The sequence below is a fragment of the Bremia lactucae genome, linkage group LG10, assembly GCF_004359215.1.
Source record: "Bremia lactucae strain SF5 linkage group LG10, whole genome shotgun sequence".
Taxonomy (NCBI): domain Eukaryota; phylum Oomycota; class Peronosporomycetes; order Peronosporales; family Peronosporaceae; genus Bremia; species Bremia lactucae.
In genome coordinates, this window is record NC_090619.1 from 2,761,704 (window position 1) to 2,776,509 (window position 14,806).

The 14,806-nt window shown below is 45.7% G+C and overlaps 3 protein-coding genes across 3 annotated transcripts; 1 reads left to right on the forward strand and 2 right to left on the reverse strand.

The window, feature by feature from the left end:
* Positions 1-6,722: 6,722 nt before the first annotated feature.
* Positions 6,723-9,831, reverse strand: CCR75_009584 (uncharacterized protein; the record flags this gene model as incomplete). Its single annotated transcript, XM_067967623.1, has 3 exons — positions 6,723-9,185; positions 9,260-9,343; positions 9,406-9,831. 3 exons carry the CDS (start codon positions 9,829-9,831, stop codon positions 9,021-9,023), a joined length of 675 nt encoding a protein of 224 aa, XP_067814552.1. The 3' UTR covers positions 6,723-9,020.
* On the forward strand, positions 7,018-8,838 carry CCR75_009585 (uncharacterized protein; the record flags this gene model as incomplete). The annotated part of the gene is made up of 1 exon (XM_067967624.1): positions 7,018-8,838. The coding sequence occupies one exon, from the start codon at positions 7,018-7,020 to the stop codon at positions 8,836-8,838; it is 1,821 nt and encodes a 606-aa protein (XP_067814668.1).
* A 309-nt stretch (positions 9,832-10,140) lies between the features above and the next one.
* On the reverse strand, positions 10,141-11,478 carry CCR75_009583 (uncharacterized protein; the record flags this gene model as incomplete). Its single annotated transcript, XM_067967622.1, has 1 exon — positions 10,141-11,478. The coding sequence occupies one exon, from the start codon at positions 11,476-11,478 to the stop codon at positions 10,141-10,143; it is 1,338 nt and encodes a 445-aa protein (XP_067814667.1).
* Positions 11,479-14,806: the final 3,328 nt, after the last annotated feature.

Sequence of the window (14,806 nt, forward strand, 5' to 3'; positions counted from 1 at the left end):
CTCACACACAAACATTGTGTGTAACTACCCCAGGGGATGAGGTTAAAGTCATCACCCTGAGAATAAAAGTGTCAAAAATAACTTGCTTCTTAAGTCCCTAGTCGATTGTGGGGCGTCAAATAATTCTACTAGACGCCAATCGCTAAAAGATCGCAGGCTCAAATTCATTGAGCGCGATATCCCTCTAACGAGAATGATAGTGCGCCAAGCAAAAGGCGCATCTGTAACGGTTAAGAAAAGTGTAGTTGGTATCCAATACATGTTAAAGGTTAAACATTACGATGATGAATCCATCGTACTAGATTTGCATGACATTTTTTTGTCATCCTTGGATCACCATGGCTCAAAAAGTACATGCCATGTATAAATTCGCAGCATCAAGCCGTAGCGATGACTGTCTCTTCTTCATCGGATGGCCAACTGATGAACATCTTGGAGCGTCCACAAGCGTGTGGATGTCCTATGAGTGAGTGCGATAGCTCACCTGTAGTTCGGCCGTTAGCATGATTGCACAGGACCTCAGTGTGAATGTTCAGCACACTATAAATTAGATCCCGACGGCTGGGCACAAGCACAGGCAGCGTCGAAGATACACTATTGTGACGTCGACATAGTTACCGACGGCTGTGCGCAAGCACGTGCAGCTTCGAAGTTCGACCACTCGAATAAGTTGAGTGATAAAAAAACAAGGATATTTGCTTGAAAAGCAACATCCAAGAAAGTTTAAATCGCCCATCTTAAGAGACAGTGCGAAAATCCTGATCGACTGGAGAGTCGATCGTAGAGGATATCGCTGTGGTAGCGCAACCAGAGCTAGAGGCAGTTGGGGAGGATAATCCCCAAATAATTTTTGTGGGAATAAGTCCCCGGGAATTCGTGGTCAAAGGTTCCCATGTACCTTTGGAATTAAGTTCCAAAGAGGAAACTGAGTCAATGAATGTATTAGTAAAAAAATGATCAAGTGTAGGCGCTTATACACTTGATCAAATCGCTTCCAAAGTTAACTTCAGAGATAACTCAATTGCCAATGCTAGAACCGAAATGGTTCTTGCGTCATCTGTGTAGTGGCAAAGTCAGGCAGATATGCGTAGGGGCAAAGTCAAGCAGATCTGCGTACTTGTCACAGATGACAACGACGCGGCCGATATTTGGTCGGCAATAGTATTTCCTGAGAACGAATGGATTCTCAGAAGCTCATCGATGGACGAAAGTGTCCTCGATGAGAAGACTCGCATTGAATGTTTACGTCCCAATCCTGAGAGTCTTTAGGGACAAACCCTATATCTAAAGATTTTTAAGAATGTTCCGTGAACCAGTACCTACGAGTTGCCCATGGATAAAGGCACTCGACACGAAATCGACCTAATCCCAGGTTCGAAATACTGTGTCATGAAGCAATGGCCAATGCCTCATGAACAAGTAATAGCGATCGACAAATCCTTTGCCGAACGCTTAGCAGCGGGCCATCTGAGGCAATCAACTTCCCCACGTGGGTAAAGCAACAGGAGGATGGCGAACTGTGCATGCGTTCAATAAATTGAGCGCTGCAACTGTATTCTTATGTTCGTCTTCGGAAAATCTGAAGACGTATTCCATGGATACAGACTGTCAACAATCTGCCGGAACAGGCAGAGGTTGTAACGGAGCACGGAATGAAGCACTGGGCTTCACCCGTTGACAAACTTCGCAAACACGTATGTACTTGTGGACGAAATCATACTGGCGTGGCCAAGCAGAAGTCGCGACTTATCGTGAGATAGGTCTTCTCACGTCCACGATGACCACTTATTGGTGCATCGTGGCACTCATACATGATGCGTAAACACAAATTTTTATGGGTTGGGATGACGACAAGAGGTGTGTCGCCAGCAATGGCTGTGTAATACAATAAACCGTTGCGTGTTGTATATCGATCTCTCGAGGATCGATACAATTTCGACAATTCTTTTAAGGATTTCTGGGATGGATATTTAAGGTAATCCGTCAACCCTTTAAGAGCCTTATCTTCTTGATAAGCTCTTCTAGCTTCGTCGAGTAATATTGACGACGGAACACTAATTGTTGCAACAGTGGCCTTATGGTTACTGTTGATTTTTTTGCGCAGCCGGCTCAAAATCAGGCGGGCGCGAAAGGGCATAGGCGACGACATTAAGTCGTTCTGGTTTATAATCCACGGAGTAGTTCTACTCCGCGAAGAAAGACGTCCATCTCGCTATTCTTTGCGAGAGAAGTGGACTGTTTACGACCGTGCGAAAAGACGCATGGTCCGTATATACAATGAACGGTCTATCTCCCAAGAGATAGACCTTAAACTTAGCCAGTGCATATTTCATGGCGAGGAGTTCTTTGTCATGCACTGATTAGTTGCGTTCGGCTAGTTGAAGCTGACGCGATTGAAAACAGACGACGCGCTCTGCGTCGTCAGTGTCATATTGCATTAACGCACAGTCGATTGCAAAATCGCTGGCGTCACAGACCACATAAAGGTCGGTCTTGGTCCGCAATCGCCAGGATTGGCGATTGCATCAAGCTTTGCTTGATACCTTCGAAGGAACGCTGAGAATCAGCGTTCAGGACCAAATTATATTTTTATTTAACAAAGAAGAAATATGTACTGTCATTCAAGCATAATTGCGTGGGTATTTGTGCAGGTACGCCGCTAAACCGAGGAACTTTCTAAGACTGGCACAGGCCCATCGGTGATCGCCTTGATCTATTCTGGAACCGGCCGTACACCGTGTTTACCGACGATGCACCCAAGAAGTGGTATATCGCTTGCAGCGAATATTCACTTCTTGAGATTTGCGTACAACTTGTGCTTACGCATAAGTGTATGAACCTTTCGGATGTGGGTCCAATGTATTTCAACATCCGACTTTTCGTTGGTGGCTCTGCTATGAACGAAGGCGTCATCAAAATAGCTCGGTGCAACATCCCGCACTGATCTCAACAGATTGGTTTCACATCTGTTAAATGTCGCAGGGGCATTACTTACTCCCTATGGCATGACTAGCCACTCCCATAGCATTCCGCTTGGGGTGCTTACTACTGTGAACGGAACATCTTGTTCACGCATAAGGATCTGATAGAATCCATCGATCAGGTCCATTGACGAAAAGATAGTACTTTTTGACATACCATCAATGATTACGTCTTTTCGTGGTATCGGCGTATGAGCCGGTAATGGTATTCTTAATTTTATTGATCGTATCAGCAAAACGGCACATCTTGCTGCTGCACTTGAGTCGATCACAGCCAAAGACTGTGCTCGTGTCTTTGTTGAAGCGAAATTTCGATTTCAAGGGTTACCCCGCGAACTGGTCTCAGATCGAGGCACGTCTAATTCCACCGAATATGGTCGGCCGAGGTGGCATCATACTGAGTGTCAGTAGTGACACTGTTGGCGGTTCGCTTACATTTGAAAATGTCAACTTCTGATCATCCCGAAACAGATGATCAGACGGAGCGGGCAAAACGTATCCTCGAAGAGATACTTCGCGGATACGTCTACTCTTTTCAGAGCTTAAGCGATTTCTTGCCGATGGTAGAATTTGCCATCAACAATTCAGTGCATGCTTCTAGAAAGCATATACCGTTTTTCGTGAATGTCTTACGCCACTTACGTATACCTACCCTGTTTGAGAGTTACTCTTATATAAGGGGGGAAGACTCGCTCAAGCAAAGAACGTTCTAGCTCTTGCTCATCACGCATTAGCACTAAAGTCAATGCGAAGGATACCAATGTTGATTTAATTAGCATTGAAGTGGACAAGCTCAGTAATAACAATACTACTACTACTGACTTTGGCAACGATGCTGAAAGACTAAGCATCTAAAAAAATATTTTTAATGAGAACGATAACACTCTTAATAATAAAGAGATATATATTTCGTGTATTAATCAACGTGTGTTCAAGAACTGGGTTGTTCCTGATACACACGAAGTGCGAGCCGGTCGCGCTGAAAACAAATAAAACCGAGTCAGCAGGTGATTTTCTATTGGCTAGAGAAGCAATGGTCCGTTTCGTACAGGATTCCATCTCTGCTGCTGTGGACCGACAGAGACGGAACTCTGACAGAAATGGAAGAGCAACCATAGTTTCATTTAATGTTATTGACCTATGTCTACTGTCTACGGTAAACCTACCAAAACATGTAGTGTCGAATGTAGGCAGCAATAAATTACTGCTCATGTATATCGCCCGTTTCGTGTACTACATCGCCAAGGCAACGCGTACACGATCGAGCTGCCTCATAGTATGCGTACGTATCCTACGTTTTATGATAGCCGTCTTCGCCCGCACCATCAGTACGAGTCTTCTTCCGATTCCGAATTTCACCGGAACGGTCAAGGGGTACAATAAGCGAGATAAAGTCTCGCTTATGCAAGCGTGGGGTGCGTTTATTCGCAATGTCAAATACATTGGACGCGAAGCCTGGCTTCAAAATCTTAACGCGATGCGCGTTAAGTTTGAGAAACGAACTCCAACCGGTGCAAGGTATAAATTTCATCGGTTGTCACGTGAGGCTGGGCTTCCATGCCTCACGTGAGGTGATTCCTGTCCGTGTTATTTTGACAACTCGAAGAGGGTAAAAGGGGATGTCTATTCCCTTCTTCGCCCTGAAGAAGGGCTCGCATCTCTATTGAGGTGCGGGATGCGATTGACAATTTGCAATCGATCTACAAGCGCCTGGGGCGCGTGTTTTTCGATGGACCTTCTGATCCATCGGATGGGTCTCGTCATAATGACGGACGAGGCCCTTAACGTCTGCAACCAGCTGGTTCCCAGCTGTCATGTGAAGGTGGACGCGCCAGCGAACAAGAGCATCCGTGAAAGCCTGATGGTTCCGATCCAAAGACTTTTTGTCTCGGAACAGAGTGGTTCTTGAAATAGACGATCCACGCTTCCCCCAAGGAAGAGATCTTCTGACGAGCTGTCACCACCTCGTTTTGAAGGACTGATGTGTCCTTTCGTTCGCCAGTTGATCAGTCGCAACCTGCGCACAGTTTCTCAACTGGTCACGAGAAACGTTATCAACCGTCACCGCTAAATCGCGGCGACGGGATCGCTCGTGGTCAAGATTCTCCCTTAAATAATAAAGGGTGTGATCCAAATCACGATGTTGATTCGAGCATGTCAAACGAGGTGAACCCGATTTTTCCTCCCCCTCCATATCGATTGATGGATTCAGGTGGTGAGGAGCGCTTTCTTGTTGAAAGCTTCTTGAACCACTTAGTTAAAGGGTTTTTTTTTTGAACGAGTTGTCTCGTTCGTTGGCGAGGGTATCCAACCGCGCATGATAGTTGGAAACCTCGTTCCCAACTGATAATGGACGAATGGACGTTCCGGGTCTCGTCCTGTAGCACGACGAGACCCATCCTCCTCGGCAGAAGGTTCATCGGAGAACGAGGCGCTTCTTGCGCTCGTAAAAGGATTGGAGGTTTTTAACCCCTTGACGCATCTCGTAAGAGATGAGAGTCCTCTAATGGGGATCTTTGAGGGAATATGCTTTCTTAGGGTCATGACATCTACCCTAAAACAGAATGGGCATGAATTCCCCCACGAGAGGCAATGAAACCCTGCCTCTCTAGACAAATGGTGCAACTTATAGCGTGCACCGACTACGGTTTGTTTCTCGAACCGTTCACAGAAAGCATTTAGCTTGTCAAGCCAGACCTCACGCCCTATGTTCTTTACAATCTGTACAAAGGCCGTCCAAGCTTGGAACAAGGGTTTGAAATCCTTTGTCCGTTTGCAAGTGTACCACCGATGCCGGAATAAGGTATCGATGAAGATTTCCGTTTCATCCTCACGAAGCTTGTGAAACCTGGCTGAGTCGAAAACCGGAATATGATATTGATCGGTCATACCAGACCAACGAATTAGGTTCCCCTTATAGGGCAACCAATGCCTCTTTTCAGGAGCGAGCCGCAACGTATTGCGGTCCCTCTCCTGTTGGCATATGCTAGCGTTAACGCTAACTTGACCCTTAAAGCGACCCCTAGAATCACTCCTTTCCACCACCAGCACTCTTCCCTTCGGGACCACTTCGTTCCTGGTGACGCATACTAACGTCACCAGAGTGGTCACCGCCCACGAGTCATCTGATGATGACTCCCCACCAAAGAGGCCCGACGAGTCGAACAACCTCGTCATCACCTCTCTGGCTGTCACGTTAGAACCCAAATGTTTAACGGACTCGATGCCGGGTGATCCGGCGGCCTTTTCAGTAGCCGCTGATTGGGGCGACCAGGTGACTTAGTCCAGTCAAGAAGTCACCTCCAATGGGAGTAGGATGTGACATATCCCCTGCAGTAGACGCATTAGCGTCAATTGAAACATTTGCCTTACTGGCAGCTACACTGATCCGTGCAGCTGCCAGCTTAGCGACCTCACAGCTGCCAGCTTAGCGACCTCTCAGCCCACGGGCACACACTTATTCGTCGCCATCTTGATTTTGGTCAAAATCAATAATGCAAATAAAATCGGTATTTTGATCAAAACATAATGCAAAATTACAGGAAAGATCTATTAACGTCAGTCACTAAGGTAACGGGGTGTCCCGTTACATAGGTATTATTCTTATAAGAGGAATACCAATTTTTATTTCCTATAAAAAGGAAATAAACAAAGAAGTAAAAAATTATAATCTCCCACACCATCAAATATGTGGCGTCCCGTGGCCAAGCAAATGCCGGTGTTGACCTACGCGCACTTACGAAGCTTGCAGACCGTAGCGCTTTCTTCTTTTCAAGATTGTGTGACTCCGCATCTTTCCACCTCTAGGTCTAGATTGACGATAGCTTCAATCGCGTCGCTACAGATTCGCGCACTGTCGTCGAAGGCCAACAAAGACTACGCACTTAATTTGGCAAAAGTGCTGGCTTCAGAGGCTATACTGGAAGAATACAAGCAGCTGTATCGAAATCCAAATGCCAAGCATACGACGGTGATAAAGATTGGTGGCGACGTGATTATCCACGAACTCGAGACGCTCATTGAGTCGCTGCGCTTCATGAAAGACACGGGTCTGTTTCCCATTCTCGTGCATGGTGCCGGTCCGCAGATGAACGCAGAGCTAAGCAAGCAGGGCGTAGAACCTCAGTACGTTGGTGGAAATCGAGTGACTGACCAAAAGACGTTGACTATTGCCCAAAACATCTTTATCGACACAAATGCAACGCTCGTGGAGGCTCTCAATAAAGCTGGCGTGCCAGCTAAAGGTATAACTAGTGGCGTCGTACAAGCTCACTTTAAAAATAAGGAAGTTTACGGCTTTGTGGGTGAGGTAAACAAGATAGACGGTGGCCCTGTGCAGGCCGTCATTGACGCTGGCGAGATTCCTGTACTTTCTTGTATGGGTAAAAGCGTCGATGGTCAGACGCTTAATATTAATGCTGATGTAGCTGCCCGTCAATTGGCCCTTAAACTTCAACCACTAAAGACCATTTTTGTGAATGCCAAAGGAGGATGGATTGAGGATGACGGAACGAAGCTCAAGATTATTAACATGGCCAAGGATTACGAACGCATGGCTGCCCGAGATTACACAGGTCGACAAGGTACGCTATTAAAGCTTAATGAGATCAACACACTACTGCAGGGCCTTCCATCAACATCGTCCGTAGTTCTTACGTCAGCCGCAGAGCTAATGCGCGAGATTATCAGTAAAAAGAGCGCGGGTACGACATGCATTAAAGGCGAAAAGCCAGCAACTCGTGATGCAAAGCCATCTGGCAAAGCATCAGCTGTTCGATGTGGCCCAAACGGCAAGTATCGCGTCGGCCTACTAGGTGCTCGAGGATACGTCGGCCGTGAGCTCATTCGCGTGATCGGCTCTCACTCAAAGCTGGAACTGGTGTGCGCTAGCTCACGCGCACTGAAAGGTCGAAACATTTTGAAGGTCGTATCAGCGCCTCCTTTAAATCCACATACCAGTTTACCAGCCAAGAAAGTTGAAGATGTGATGCTACAGATTAATACTGAGCTACAGTTTTGCGAGCTAGGACTTGAAGACATTGCAACTTCGCCATTTGCAGACAGCGTCGATGTGTGGGTCTTAGCTCTGCCTAATGGCCACTGCGAAGACTACGCCAAGGCTCTGGATGCCCTTCCCCGCAAGGATAAGATCATCATCGACTTGAGTGCTGACCAGCGTTTCAATGCTGAGTGGACGTACGGCCTGCCAGAAGCTCCTGATCGTCGCACGCGGTTGCAAGGAGCCAAACACATAGCAAATCCGGGCTGCTATGCTACGGGTGCGCAAATTGGTTTGATGCCGCTGCTTGGTGGCAAGCCCGAAGTAAGCAGCAAATTAATCGACGAGAGCATCCCGCCCCACATTTTCGGCGTTTCAGGCTACAGCGGGGCTGGCACGAACCCTTCGATGGCAAACAACCCGAATTTTCTCGAGGATAATATTATGGCGTACAAGTCAGTAAAGCACATTCACGAAATTGAAATTAGCCACCAGCTAAATACAATGGTTAGGTTCATGCCTCACGTGGCTCCGTACTTTCAAGGGATTCATCTCACACTATCCGCTCAGCTTGCGAATAATGGTCTCATCACTTCGGCAAGCCAAGCAGAAGAGCTCTACCGTGAGTTTTATGCGAATGAGGCGCTGGTAAAGATTCAGTCCAACGTACCGCTCGTAAAGGATAATTCGTACCATCCGCACGTGGCTGTGGGTGGCTTCCAGCTGGACCCAGACACGGGTCGTCTAGTGGTAATTACCACCATTGATAATCTACTAAAGGGAGCGGCAACTCAAGCGATACAGAACATTAATGTAGCTTTGGGCATTGACGAGTTCGCTGGCATCGAGGTGGAGTAGGTCTTGCAAATGATGACGTGCTGTTACCAATGCAATTGTCAGCGATCCATTCATAAAAAATCTTTCGGCTGTAAATTTGCACACGTGCACAGCAGATCACATTTCACAAACCGTAGTTCTTACACTTAATTTAAGGGTTTAATGCAGTTCAAGTCATTCAAGTCATTCAAGTGATCGTGTGGCTAATACTGGAGAATAGGATCACCGACACGATCAATAATGGGGACTGTACATTTGAGGTCAAAAACCTTGCTAAGTACTACTTTGAAAACTTTCTGCACGTTTATGGAGTGAGATGCTGACGTAAAGATCAGCGGCGCCTTCATAGCCTTTGCAAATTTGCGCGCCTAGCCACAGTGAGTGACCACACAGCAGTAAGCACCACGTAAACGAGCTTAAGGAGACAAAAGCACCACCGCACCTGTTTTGTGACATCCTTCTGCTCCTCCACTGCAAAATTGGCAAAATGGTCATACTTCATTCCCACAAGAAACGGAAATGCATTCTAATCAAGCCAAAACAAGATCAGAATTCCTTGTTACACCATCAATATCAGCGGCACTGCACCTTATTGATGGAGCGCACTTGACGATACCATTCTTTAATGCTTGTAAGCGTGGCCTTACGGGACAAGTCAAACATGAACAGAATCGCAACGGCATCATTGCACACAAGTGGTAGCATACTGATAAATTCACGGTGGCCACCCAGGTCCCAGATGCTAAACGTTATCTCTGTGTTTCGTAAGGCAATAGTCTTCTCCATAAAGTTGACGCCCAATGTGTGAATGTAGTCTTCGTCGAACTTGCCCTCCACGTACTTGACCATAAGACTTGTCTTGCCCACTTGTGCATCCCCCACCATTCCTACTTTTACCACCACATTGTTGCGACTGGATCCGCTGCTACCACCAGTAGGTCCGCCAGCAGTACCCACACCTCGTAATGGTCGCTCTACTCGACTCGCTGCGCCCTCTCGCTGTTTTTCCTCCATTAGAATGAGAGAGAATGCTTAAATATAGGTATCTTATTGGACAAAATTGTACGGATGGCAACATTAGCTTCATTCATACATACCTTGTATTTGTAAGAGTCGATTTTTCGTTTGCCTATATCACAATTGAACCAATGAAACTGGTTATAGGAATGCGGCAGCTAGAGACGAAAAAACGTAACGTGTGACGAAAAAAGAAGAATTCAAGCCATCGCATCATTTTTCTATTCGTATTATTTAGTCAATGCAGTAACAACTACTGAACAAGCCGGATAAAGGGCTGGCGAAGACTAGCCTGAGGCATTGTACCTAAATGGAGGCACCGTCGAGAATAGTAAATCTTTGGTTCGGATTGTTTGGCGAGCACCCCTGGAGCTGCACTTTATTATTCTGGGCAGGATCCACATCGAGACAAAACGCAGTGTAGGTACCATGCTTGAGCTTGCCAGTCGTACTCTCGTACATCCATTTCTGGTTCATCTCGTTGTCCATACAGCGATAACAATGCACGATACCGCCGTCCCAAGGTTGGTATCCATCCAGGCAACGGTCACCGCTTTGAGAGCGTATCTGCTGCGTCGTTGGATCAAAGAACCACCTCTGATGCTCCTTCGCTAGCGGGCTGTTGGTCGTGCCTGTTATGGATACAGCAGCATTCGATTCCGTCAGCAGCAGATTGGTCACATCGCTGCGAATCGCTTGATAATATCTCGGAGCACCAATCGTCAGTGCCTGAAAGTTGCTCTTCATAGTGTCATCCTCTTGAAAGATGCCAAAGTAGGCTTCCACGCTATATCCGCCATTTGTGACACGCCACAACGAGTCCGAGGCACTAAACCAATAGTATGCCAAATTAATTGAAGTGGCCACTTTATACCAATCCGCAAAGAATTTGGCCTGAGCTTCAGGGGTCGATTCACCAGTCGTAATATTGTAACCTCCAGAACTCCATCCAACCTCAGCAACGGTTAATTGTTTGCCGGTATCCTCTGCCATCTTGCGAGCGGCACGGATGCGGTCGAGGGTTCGAGCCGCGCCTTCATTCACATCGACACCCTCCCAGTAGGAAAATATATTAATGTTGTAATAATCAACTTGCGCGGGGATCTCGGGGTATTCAATGTAAATATCAATGACATCGGCGATTGTACACGGCGTATTTATTCCACGACCTCGGAGATAGTCTCGGATCACGTTTAGGTAATTGATAGCCGTCTCAGGAGTAATTTCCCTACGGTAAATGGCTTCGCTACCCACCTGCAGTCCTATGATATTGCTGTCATAAAGACCCATATCAATAACTCTACCAAGAGCATCTCTCTCACGCAGTAGGTAATTCATGCTCGTGGTGGTCCAAATCCCAAGGTGTACTTGCAAGCCAGCTGTTTTTGCAGCTCGAAGTACATACTCGCCTTGGTTGCAGTCGACGAGCGAAAAAATGCGCACTCGATCGGTCACTTGCTTGATAGCAAACATGTCCCTTTGCAATTGATCAGGGCTCTTGCACCTCAGCTCATCGGGTTCCCAATCAGCTCCTTTTCGCATGTTATAGTTCACACCGTGCATTTTTACGTCAAGAGCCGTAGTAGAGGTGTCCATGAGCATGAACAGTGCCGGAATAGCGATATATGCACGAGAGAGCTTCATGGTGAAGTTTGAAGTAGACAGGAGTGTCGAGGTAATGATGCTATTTCCTTGCTTTTTGGATGAAAGTTGGATAATGTATTGACCGAAAATTGGCGGCGGGGCCGGATACCATGTCCAAATGCGAGCTTACGGACGTGCCAAACATAATCCGGCGTCTGAATCCTATGATGTCGGGCTATTTTTATCTTCCCATCCCATGCTACACCGAATCAAAAAAAAAATCCAGAACATTTGTGATGGACAAGGTGACGAGAATTTCCCGACAACGCGTCGCGTGTGTCGCGGTTTTTGACGTATGGAAGGCCCAGTATACGGCCAAATGCACATCCGCTATAGATACCAAAAACGATAAAAAAATGGCCGCGCATCTTTCTTGTCTTGCGCAGTTCCTGCGAAAAATCTTGGTCCTGAACAACCCTAGCAGCAATTAGAAGAAATACATAGGATCTCGCGTGGATAATGACGGTGTTTACGCGCTTCATCTAGCATGTGACCCATTGTAGGCTGTGGCAATAATTCAAGTAGCGTACAAAAGGCTGCTAGCTCCGGTGGGGCTTGAATTGCGGCCTATATCGTTTTCTTACTTCTTAAACTCTAAGTAAGAATGTCGAAGCATTTATACGCGAATGGGCTAAAAATATTTCTCGGTACTCGAAAATTTCGATTGCTGCGACAAGCGTGACATCTTTCAAATCGCTTATTTATTTGTAAGAAGATTAGAATACATAAAATAGGCCGGGATGATCGAAGAAGATGAGCACGTACGTGCCAAATTTGCGTCGAATTGACAAAATTGAATACTTCTATGCGGTAGACCTCGAAAATGCAACATAATTGAATTTTTGCTGTTAGCCGCGGCAGACGCAGCGAGTTATGTGATTTTGTGCATGATAATTTTTTATGCCGGTCTATACATTAGGTGACTTGGGTAAGGTAATTATATATACTTTAAAAATAAATGAAGCTCAGTTCCCCTTTTGATTTTAAGCGTTCAATGACTTTTTAAGGCTTGCACTGTGATCGCTAAGATAGAGCGATAGCCTTTAGAGGCACATACTCTTGCTGTAACGGGGTGAACCGTTACATAAATACTATTTCTTATAAGATAAATATTAAATATTATTTCCTATAAGAGAAAATATTAACGAAGTATAAATTAGAGAACCGGTATGCCTTTGGTATTACCACACCCCTCCCAGTCTGTTTGTTATAACTAAGTAAACACTACACATTAATAATGACAGCATGAAACATTTCAATTATTCCGCTATATCGCAAATTAATAATTACTCTTTTAGAGACGTCTTTAGATCCTCTTTTGGATTTTGGTGGCCCTCCCTAAACTTATTATCATTATAATTTTAGTTAATATTTCCAATATTACCAAATATGGTTATATTGAAGCAACATGACAACAGCGGTTGATTTATTTTTTAATCAACCCCACCAACTGTAACGGGGTGTCCCATTACATAAGTATAAATTCCTATAATACTAATAATATTAAATGTTGTTCCCTATGGAAAAAATAAATAAAGAAGTACAAAATTATTCTATATTTAATTTTCACTTAGATTGTTCCAATATTTTCAACTTGGATAGTAGTGATGCAATAAGACATTAGATCTGTTGATTGGTTGTTTAAAGTCTAAATTAACCCCGCCAATCGTTACAAGACACGATTGCGTGGTGCACAAGGAGGCGCCATACTTAGTAAGACATTAATATAATAAGTCCAATAGTAGACAGAAGATCGTTACGTAGGAATCTAAATATATTAATACAGATTTACTTCTCTCTATTCTAACGCCTTGGTCTAGGCCTTATAGCTAAAGACCCTTAGCTTCATAGGAAACCTTCCTCTGTACCTTTGTGTACGTGAAGTTTCGAGGCACCTAACCTACACTGTAATCAGTGTAAGGTTAAATAGCACTAACCAGTACTAGTGAAGGGTAGCCCGTTACACCTGGTAGCACTTCGTAGTCCGTTAAACGACTTACGCACGTTCCAACCAACATGGACATGTTGGATAAAGAAGGAAGGAGCTTTCCATCCCATCAAGTAGGCTATCACGTCACGCGTGAAGGGTTAACTTATTTTAAGTGACCTTTGATGGAGAGCGATCGAGGGAATGAGTTCGGTCTTAGGCGGATAAGCCGTTGTCGCCATGCTGCTCACTCTTTGCAGAGATGAACAGCATGCGGCCATAGCGAAATTCATTCAACATGAACTCGACGCGGCCCGAAAGAAAGTAGCCTTGCTTCACCAGCAAGGCTCTCAACACGCAGAGGTGCTGAGAGAACAGGGAGCTCAACAATTGGAAATGTTGAGACAGCAGCATGTAAATGCTGCTGATGGGCCGACGCTTCCGCGTCGACCCGAAAATTTACAGATCGAAATCTCTAAGTTGAAGGCAGTCGAGGGCAACTCCCTTTTGAGATGGTTCGTCGAATCAGATGATGCCATAGAAGCTCCCCGTAACAGTGATGATGCGACGAAAGTGAAATTTGGCATGTCCAACTTAGCCGGACGTGCCAAATTTTGAGCCTTGGGGCTCAAGCTTCACGACCCATTAGTCTTTGGGTCTGTAAGACCCGACTCAGGCAAATATTTGAGCCGCCACGTGCCGAATTCAGGGCTCGGTCCGAGCTCCTGGATTTGAAGCAGGGCAAGCGTGATCTACACGATTATGCCCAACATACACGATATCTGGTCAGTTGTATCGTTAGTCAACAAATTGATAAACAAGCACAGATAACGGTGTTTATTAAAGGTCTTGCAGACGGTCCTGTCAAGACCCACCTGTTCCGGCTAGAATTAGAGTCGCTTGACGAAGCGATCTCTATAGCGGAAACAGGAGGACTTTAGCCTGAAACAGGCTTTCGTTCACTCAGGTGCATATTGTCCACCGAAGCAACAGGTTCAGTATCCATAAATTTCTCGTATGTAGAGAGCGAGAAACCTCGCTCTTCAAGTTACAAACCGTTACAAAAATGTAGTCGTTGTCAGAAAATGGGCCACTACGCCTATGAGTGTAGTGCCCCACGGCCAGTGCCTAAGAACACTGAACGATAAACACCGACATCTCGCTAGGAATAGAGGAGGAAGCAGATCCGACGCTGTTGCAAAATCGCAACGGCGAGGCGGATCGTCGAAAAAACGGTCGGGGTCGGTAGGTGCGGAGAGCCCTACTGATCCAGCAACGTCAAAAGAATTTACAGGCCTTTTGACGAAAGTTGCTCCTCACACACAAACATTGTGTGTAACTACCCCAGGGGATGAGGTTAAAGTCATCACCCTGAGAATAAAAGTGTCAAAAATAACTTGC